Source organism: Malania oleifera, chromosome 12, assembly GCF_029873635.1.
Source record: "Malania oleifera isolate guangnan ecotype guangnan chromosome 12, ASM2987363v1, whole genome shotgun sequence".
NCBI lineage: Eukaryota > Viridiplantae > Streptophyta > Magnoliopsida > Santalales > Ximeniaceae > Malania > Malania oleifera.
In genome coordinates this window covers 9,803,134-9,812,678 of record NC_080428.1, presented here as the reverse complement: position 1 = coordinate 9,812,678, position 9,545 = coordinate 9,803,134, and the positions used below count along the sequence as shown (strand labels likewise).

The following is a 9,545-nucleotide window of genomic DNA, read 5'->3' as shown; positions in this document are numbered from 1 at the left end:
GAATGGCAAAATATCATGTCAAATCACCAAGTGCTCCACCGTAAAAAAAATCGGCACGCACGTCTTTGCCTTCCACAAGAACAAAAAAAAAAAACAAAAACAAAAACAAAAAAGGTTTCTAATGTTGGGTTTGTCCAGTTCCCATTCGCTGGCCGTTGCCAGTGTGTGGATTGGAGGACCGATCAACCTAACTACCCTTTTATTAGCCAATCAGCTTTCCTCGCCCACCCCTTTCGGCTTTTGCATGGAAAACCGCAAGCTTGTCACTACTCACTAGTCACTTGTCAGTCACGAGCAGCAGTTGACGGGCATTTCACATTCCCAGCTTCTTTATTTCTATAATTTGCCTCGCTGCCTTTCGTTGATTCGTTCGCCCAATTCCTAATTTGGAACATCAAATCAAAATCATTCTACTCTCCTTCTACATCAATGAAAATAGACCAATCACACCCAAAGTAGAAATGTGGATTGCGGAAGTGCCTCTCATAAAATCAGGTGTTCAAATCCTTTAAGGCTCATTTTCATCCTTGAACTCCTGAATTTATCCTTCATTTGGAGTTGTGAGATCAACTTTAAGGGGCATAGGATTAATCACGTGGACCATAAAACGGACACGTGGATATCCGGTGCGTAATCCAAAAAAAAAAAAAAAAATAGACCAATCACCAACCAAAGCATCTAGAGAGATATGAAGCAATACATCGCAATCTCCATCCACTGTAATTAATTATATATAACCATTTCATGCACAGCAACAGAGGAGAGGAGTGCAAGGAAAGTAAAAAAAAAAACCAGCTGAGCTTCTCTTATGCACCAAAAGCTACAAGCTTGGTTCTTGACAACATCTACACAGTAAAAAAACAAACAAAAACCAGCTGAGCTTCTCTTATGCACCAAAAGCTACAAGCTTGGTTCTTGACAACATCTACACAGTAAAAAAACAAAAACACAAACAAAAAACAGAGTAACCCATGAAAAAGGGTCAATTGTACTGTGAAGTACTGGCCGGGAGACTCCGGGGACTTTATCTGCAACAATCCCACTGGCAATTCTCCTCCGGTCCTCAACGCTACTAAAATACTCCCATCCCAAACTGCTAAACCTGTTTCAGTAATTCTTCCGAGTTAATAAACGTGCCGTGAAAACCGTAAGGAACTCGTGAAGGAAGCTTTACGGAAGCTTCCATAGTCAAATTCACAGCGTTCACTATCTGCAGTTCTGACGTCCTTGTCCTTTCGTCGTGGACGAAAGCCATGAGGTACCCATCGTCTTCTTTTCCCGAGCTGAGCTCTACGGGAAGGAAAAGAGGCTCGCCGCCGTACCTCTGCTCTCCGTATATGTACTTCTGAACTTCCCCTGTTTCCAGGTCTACTTTCGCAAACCCCGACACCTTGGGCCACGGCTCGGCTATCGCGAGGTACGCGAACCGGGTTTTCCTCCCGAGCCGGTTCCGGTTCACCATCCCTGCTTCCAGGTTCACTTGTTGCTGCGGATCCGATATTATGGGGCGCCGAGTCGATTTACCGGTCCTCAAGTTGAGTCGAATTTCGGATAATACGCTCTGGAGGCCTTCTTCGCTTTCGTTAAAAATGGAGTCCGCTGGCGTCATGCAGGATCCGATCACGACGACCTCGTCGGATTCCAGCTCCTCCCACGCGTTCCAAAGGTGAAAGCAGAAGCAATTAGGCACATCAATCCATCTGATCCCAGACGCATCACTTGCATTTTTTTCCAAAATCCCGAATCGGGCCACCTTCTTTTTGTCGTAGATCACCGGCGAGCCACCGCCGATCATTTCCTGCAGCTTGAACACCACCTGTTGATCTGGGATTACGACAAATTTCTCTGTAATTGCGAAATCATGCATCATGGTGGGCTCGGCGAGGGGGATTTCAACGTCAGGGGACTTCAGGCCCTCCCGCGAGAAGCGGAAGTACTTGAGATGCGGCTTCTGAACGACATCGTAGCTGAGAGCGAAGAACTCGCCGGAAACAGGGTCAACCTTTGGGTGCGCAATCATGGTGGATTCTAGCTGCCCGTCGAAGTCGAACCGGCCGACAGTCTCCAGGTCGCCGGTGGGAGTCACGCGGACTTGGTACGGCAAGTCATCTTCCGACATGGCAAGAAGGCGACCGTTGAAGTAGACGAGGCCGGCGTTGGCGACGCCCGTGCCATGCCGGTGGTCGACGAGGCCAAAGAGTCCGCGGGTGTAGAAGAGGAGGAGCCGGGCGATGCCGGAGTGGCCGTGGAGCTCGCCGATGGCCTTGGGGAAGACCGGCCGTCCAAGTGCTCGCTCCTGAACCAGCCGCTGGGTTTCGGTGAACCGGCAGGCGTAGCTCGCGGACCCGTACTTGAATTGGACGGCGTGGACCATGCCGTCACCGTCGAAGAAGTGGTGGCCGGCGAGCGGCTCAAAGAGCGGATTGGCCCCGTTACGAACGTATACGCCACTAATGCATTCCGGGATTTTGCCAGTTACCCGGAGCCCGTGCCGGACGGGTTGCTCCGGCACGGGGGCGAAATTGCCGGCGATTTGAACTCGGGGATCCGCGGTTTTGGGGAGGGGATGCTGTCGCTCGCGGGACACCAAGGCCTCCTCGACGGAGTCCAAGGCCATGGCTGCAGCTCTCTGTAGGAAGTTCCAGTCTTGGGTTTTATTGGGCTTGTGGGAAGAAGAATTAGAAGAGCGGGAGGTTTCCTTTTGGGGTTGATAGGTGGTTGCGGTGTGTTTGGGGAAATGGAAAATAGAAGGGGATTGAGCAGAGCAGTTTATGTTTAGCCTTCTGTAAGTATTACTAGTAGTAGTAGTAGTAGTAGTAGTGGGCTTGTACATAGGGATGAAATTCGCACAAGAACCCCACTCTGTAATATTGGAATGAGTGTGCGAAGGAGTGCTGATTCTGGTCTTCACCCATGTATTTCCAGATGTCGCTGCAGCAGAAGCCATGTTTAATTGCGTCTTTAGCTATATGTTCTGCTTCTTTTTGTATCGCCGTCGGTGATCTCTGTCGTCGTGAAAATCAATCAAGACAGGCAGCTGGGGGGCTGAGGCTGGCGACGAGGGATTGACAATTTTCCGGGGGTACGAGAGAGAGTGTTTGGCAGAAGAGAAAATTAGAAGAGGGAGGATGGAGCTCGCTGTTCTGGGGAGAGAGGGGAAGGGGAAGAGGGGTTTATATAGCGGTGGGATGGATGGAAGGTCCGCTTAGAAGAAGTAGGAGAAGACGACCACGTGTTGGATTTGTGGAAAGAGGGCTGCTGTTGGAGGTTACATAGTAAGTAAAGTTAGGGAAAGTTGGGCGGTAGGGGGAATGCGGGTCATAGTGGCTCCAAACCTTGACACGACAACCACCTAGAGCTAGAGGCCAGTGAGGTGGAAGAGAAAAAGAAAAGTTGCTTTGATTTTCCAAAGGGGATAAAAATGCTATGCTGTTTCTTTAAGAAGAATCCGGCAGCGGCAGAACAGAAGACGGAATTCTAATTGTTTATTTGTGGGATTTTCAAAAAGGTTGGGGGGGGGGGGGAGGTGAAATAAGGATTAATAATAATGGGGAAGGGCCAGCGGACCGCATAGGCAGCGCCGAAGGGCATTGGTGCATTGTACACGTCTCACTCCGCGTTCTGCTCTCTTTGCTCTCGGCCCGTACACGTGGCCTCCTTCCATCAAAGTCTAGGTCACGTCTATTTGCCCTCACACCGTCAGACGCGTCCCACCGGTCACCCTGCCCGGCCCCTTTGTAAAAATTAAAAGAAGAAAAAATATTGCAACGGGTCACAGGCATGCTAAATAAAATAAAGGGTAACATGCGGCAGTTGGATAAAGTGGCAGTGGAGGGAGTCATTTTGAAGGGGAAAAACATGTTTTATTATAAAACACTTTTTAATCAATGAGGACATGTCTGCTATTGGCCCTTCATGCCCTATGGCCTAAGCCTTCACCAAACATCTTTATTTATTTCAAATGCCTATATTACCTTTGGCTGCATTTGGTTCAATGGCTACTTTCAGTTAGCTTAGGCTATTAATTCTCAACTCATGTTTAATGCATTTTGCTATAAAATAGGATTGGACATTGAAAATGAGTTTAACCCATTTATATGGGATAAAGCTCGTCGGTCAATCTTCACCTTCTAGCATCGGCCAAGGCATAGGGGGGGCACATTTGCCTACATTTCGCTCCCCATCTCGACAACGCCCAAATCTCCCACCACAATCGCCTTCAACACAAAACAATCCTCCTATCAACAACTACACCATGGACAACTTCTTCACCTATAATATTGACAAACACATTGTTGATCCCTATGCCGCGGATAATTTATTGGATAGTCCTAGAGTACCAGTCTAGGCATCTGGTGGCGTTCCCACCCAAGTTTGGCAATACCTGGATACTAAACCTCACATATTTGATCACCAATAAAAAGATAATGGAGTACATCTTCATCGATCGATCGATTGATTGAGAGAGAGAGAGAGAGAGAAGCATCATCCTTTTCAAAATTGACGAAGATGTATTATGAGAATTTAGGTTTCTTAATCTAGTTAAACTCTTTTAATGCCAATTTGATAAAAGGAGACACTGTGACCTCAACTCAAGTTATGGAGAAATCATTAGCACTTACTCCACAAACCTTAGCAACCATTCTAGATATCAAACAAGGAGAATTTGAGTGTCCATCTCTTGACCAATCATGGATTATGGCTTAAGATTTCTCTCCTGAGGAGTTTCTTCCATTGGTTATGACTGAACCACTCGTTTTGTTTAGTTTTCCTCCTCTCTACAAACAACTGAATCTGCAAGCTCAAATCTTATAGAAGCTTATAACTTACAATATTTTACCAAGGATAAGATAACATGATCACGTTTCTTATCTTGATTGCTTTGTCATGTGGTGTTTTCTTAAAGGGAAAAAGCTTGACTTGCCAAGCTTAATTTTGAAGTAGATGATTTCTAGAGAAGAAGCTCGTAAAGTCATTCTATCGTATGACGGAGTTCAGAATCTTGCCTTTGCACATCTCAGCATAGCCATTCCATCCTCATTGTCCATTAAGAGAACCCATTATGATCTTTTCTCTTTTACTACTCTTAAGCAAATGGGATATGAGAAATATGATTAAGGATGGTTTCCCAAATATGGCCGACGACGACGACAAGCTCCTGAACCATAGCAACCAGTTCAGCAACCAGCTCCACAACCTGTTCTGTTGGCAGATTACACCCTTTCTTGGTTCATTGCTTATCAACAGCAAATCAGTGGTCTTCGTGATGAAGTTCGTACAGGTTTTAGCTCCCTTCAAGCACATTACTCTTCTCTTGATCAAAGGTTTGAACGGATATTGAACAACATATGACCGGTTCATTTTCTTCACGTGGTAAGGCTCCCATGGAAACTAGTTCTAGTGATGCTAAAGAAGAAGATGAAGATGACAATGAAGATTAAAATGAAGATAAAGGTGACAATGCATATGCAAATGACTCTTAGATGATTTCTTTACTTGAACCAACTTTGGTTGTAATATATGAATTAGATACAATTTTTTTTTTTGCTCTTATGATTTTTTTCATGCAATTTTGGGACTTATTTCTTGTCATTTTATGCATGATGAATGATCACTATATGCTTTGTGATTATGATGGTCCAATGCATTACACTTTGTATGATTCTTTTGCTATCTTTCTCTTTTGATTAATGTCAAAAGGGGAAGAAGTTTGAGCAAAACTAAGTTTGTTTCACACTATTGTTCCACTATGAGCATGAAATTCCATTGTTCCACTATGAGCATGAAATTCCATTGTTCCACTATGAGCATGAAATTAAAATTTATCTATGTGTGCATTCATGTGTGTGTGTGTGGGGAGGGGGCAGGGAAGCGAGAGAGAGAGAGAGAGAGAGAGAGAGAGAGAGAGAGAGAGAGAGAGAGAGAGAGAGAGAGGCATCATCCTTTTCAAAATTGATGAAGATGTACTCTGAGAATTTAGGTAAACTCCTATGAGGGGGGTATACCTAAATTATGATACCTAAATTCTTAGAATACATCTTCGTCAATTGTTGGCCTTACAAGGTTTAATCTTGTTTTGATGATAACAAATTAAGGGTGTACTTAACATGTTTGTTTAAGTATCTATTAGGACTTCAACAAGAGCTTATGAGATTGAGTTCATGTGTTTGAAGAAAATGAATGAAGTTTATACTCAAGGCAATAAGCTATGATGGATGTTAAAGCATATTGAAGGAAGAAGTTCAAGTTGGACATAGCATTGAAGCTGAAGCATGTAGACTTAGTGTTTAAGATAGTTTTATCATATACAAGTCTCATGTAAGTATTTCAACAATTCAATATTGATGCATGAAGCTCTTAGGAAATATCTTTGACTTAGAGACCTTATTTCAAAATCATGGAAAATGTTCCTAAAGTCTAACATACGTTTTTATAAGATCAAAGTTAAGATTTGAAATAAAATTTATGAAAATATAAAAAAATGAAAGCAAGATAGGCAACAGATGTATATCATCTGGTGACTGACATTTTTATGTGTTTTTTTTTTTCTAGAAGCAAACATAACCGAGACTAGTGACTGACTCATTAAAGTATAGTTGACTAACCCAGTACTGTGTTTCAAAATACGCTAAACTTATAAAACTCAGGTGACTGACCCTCGTGTCATAGTCGACTGAAGTTTGTGTTTTAACTTTTAAACAACGTTTGAAAAGTTTCGAAAATTTGATTTCTTGGACTCCAAACTTGGAAAATAATTGGGAAATACTGCAAGAAACTTGGGGAAAATGTCAAGTAACTTTACTACTCTATAAATACTTGTTAATTTCACAAAATTAAACACAACAATCAAGTACATACAAATTATAAATTCAAAGTTCTCCTGCTGAAATATATTCTAAAGTAAAGCTATGCTTTTGCTAAAACAACCCACGGTTTTATGATCTTTTCTACTAAGAATTTCAATTCAAATAAGAACTTTGATGATATTCTACTGAGCTTCACTCTTCTATATTATTTATTGTTGAAGTATATTGTATTTCAATTGTACAAATATGCTCTAACTGAAAGTTTTACTTGTACGAACAAAAGTTGCTCTTTGTTTCTTGTTTTCTTGACGATTTAGGATTGTTGGATTATTGTCTAGTGAGAGGGGATTCTTGTTAGAGAGTCGAACTTCACCTTTGAGAGAGAGAGAGGTTGTGACTTCACCTGATAGCGAAGTTGGGAAAGGAAAATCCTCACAACGTGTTGCTTGGGGTAAGGATATAGGCTTCTAGACAAACCTTGTAAAAAATCTGGTTTTCGGCTCTTCTTCCCTAATCTCTTTACTTTATTGCAAGTTTATAATATGCATGTATGTTTATTGAGAACTTGATGCATATTGGAAGTTGTTGAAATATTGATTTTGGTTCTTACTTGAAATCAAGAAACTATATTGTTTATCATTGATTGGTTTAACAAACTAAGAGTAAAATTGAATATTGATTTTTGAATATCACAGCTAAAGTTAATTTGTTAAATTAATTATTCCATTAAAGAAAACTTGTAAGCTTTATAAAATCAAATCTCTGAAATTATTCTTGATATTTTAAATATTCATTGTTGAAGAATAATTCTGATTCTGAATATTGAAGTTCTAAATTGATATTTGTTATTAGAATTTAACAGCTAGTATTTAATATCATTAATTTATAATAGATTGAATTTGGATTGAACAAAGGATTGTTAATTGAACTTGTGAGGTTGCTGATTGTGTGGTTATTGGAAATAAAATTGAAAAGGGTAACACTTAAAAGTATTTACAAACCAAAGTTACAAAGAAATTTTAAAAACCTAATTCACCCTCTCTTGGGAGTATACCTAAATTCTCAGAGTACATCTTCATCAATTTTTAAAAGGATGATGCTTCTCTCTCTCTCTCTCTCTCTCTCTCTCTCTCTCTCTCTCTCTCTCTCTCTCTCTCTCTCTCTCTCTCTTATTGAAGATTGTTGTGAACTGACTAATGCATGGTAGCTCATGTAAAACCAACTGATTGTACATTCCCTCAAGGTTGAGTACACTCTAGTCCTCTCATCTTAAGGTAAATCTAGGTTCTCTGCCCAGTTCTAGAAAACTGATTGAACCAAGGTTTGCTATGATCTCTCTCTCTCTCTCTCTCTCTCTCTCTCTCTCTCTCACACACACACACACACACACACACACACGCACGCATGAATATCTGTGTGTAGTTCCTGCTTTAACTCATTTTTAGGCATTTTTTTAGGTGTTCTTCTTTATTTGGTTTCTAGATTGAGCTTTCTAATTAATTTATCAATTTTATATTTATGTGTTGGCCAATGTGATTATGTTATTTTTGAGCACCTCTTATGAATGTGATGGTGATCGTTCAGCCAAGATATTCACCTTAAAAACAAAGAGTTTCTAAGGCAAGGTGAATCACGTGTTGCTTGGTCACCCTAGTGACTAAGTGGAGATCACTTAGTCACTTGCACCATTGTCGCCATTAAACAGTGGGTTTTAGGGGTAAGAGGGGGGAGTGGCATTGTTGACTTTTTGGTTAGATCCCTGTTTTGATTATGACAAATCATAGTATCTCATTTGTGTGCTTTGAGTACTTGAGCATGTTTATGCTTTAGTTAGCACAGATGATAATGCAATGTGGAAGCTGTAAGAGCACTTGAACAAGCATACCCCAGCGTATTCCATGGAGTTGCAAAGGAGCAGCGCATGAAGATCGATTTATGCCTTAAGTTGTATTATATTTTTATATTTATCATTCGGGTCTGTATTAATTATCTATTGGTCTATAATAATCGGCATATCATGCATGGTAGGGACTATAAGCTCAAGACCATATATTGACCTTAGGGATTCGGTTGACCGATGTTGGATTTTTGGGACAAATTGAAAAGCTCAAAGACCTTAGACTGACCATAGGTCCCAATATATTGCATGAGAAAACCCCCATATATCTTAGAAGTGAAAATCATGTGAATAGGCGTGACTTCAAATGAAAATAGGACTGAAATGCACAAAGTTGGTGTGTTCGGTTGACCGAACCCCTACACACAGAACACTTCGGTCGACTGAACCTCCCCAGGGTCAATGGTTTGACCAGTTGGCTGACCGTCCTTAAAATGAGCATCAACGCCCTGGTCGACCGAACAAGCACGTGGGAAATCCCAATGCCTTGTTCAACCGAATTCCTAGTTGTAAAATGGCCTGGTCGACCGAACGTTCAACTTCGGTCAACTGAACTCAGCTTGGTTGACCAAACCTCAGAGTTCAAAAATTGCCTCAAGTCTGGTCGACCATCATTGTAGTTCAAAAACATCCTAGTCAATCGAAATGAGCAACCTGATCGACCAAACCTTAAAAATGGCCGACCGAACCTCTCGGATTGCTTAAATTTTATTGAGGTTAAACTGAGTTATTTTAAATTAAACTCAATTAATATTTTTTCAAAATACCTAGCATGTCCCCAACGACTATAATTTTTCCCATCTCTATATATAGGTCCTCAGTTGCAAAAATTAAGACAAGAT

At 41.3% G+C, this 9,545-nt stretch overlaps 1 protein-coding gene across 1 annotated transcript; it reads right to left on the bottom strand.

Moving 5' to 3' along the window:
- Nucleotides 1–689: 689 nt before the first annotated feature.
- LOC131144403 (9-cis-epoxycarotenoid dioxygenase NCED1, chloroplastic) lies at nucleotides 690–3,830 on the bottom strand. Its single transcript, XM_058093039.1, has one exon. It carries the CDS (start codon nucleotides 2,945–2,947, stop codon nucleotides 1,097–1,099), a length of 1,851 nt encoding a protein of 616 aa, XP_057949022.1. The 5' UTR covers nucleotides 2,948–3,830; the 3' UTR covers nucleotides 690–1,096.
- Nucleotides 3,831–9,545: the final 5,715 nt, after the last annotated feature.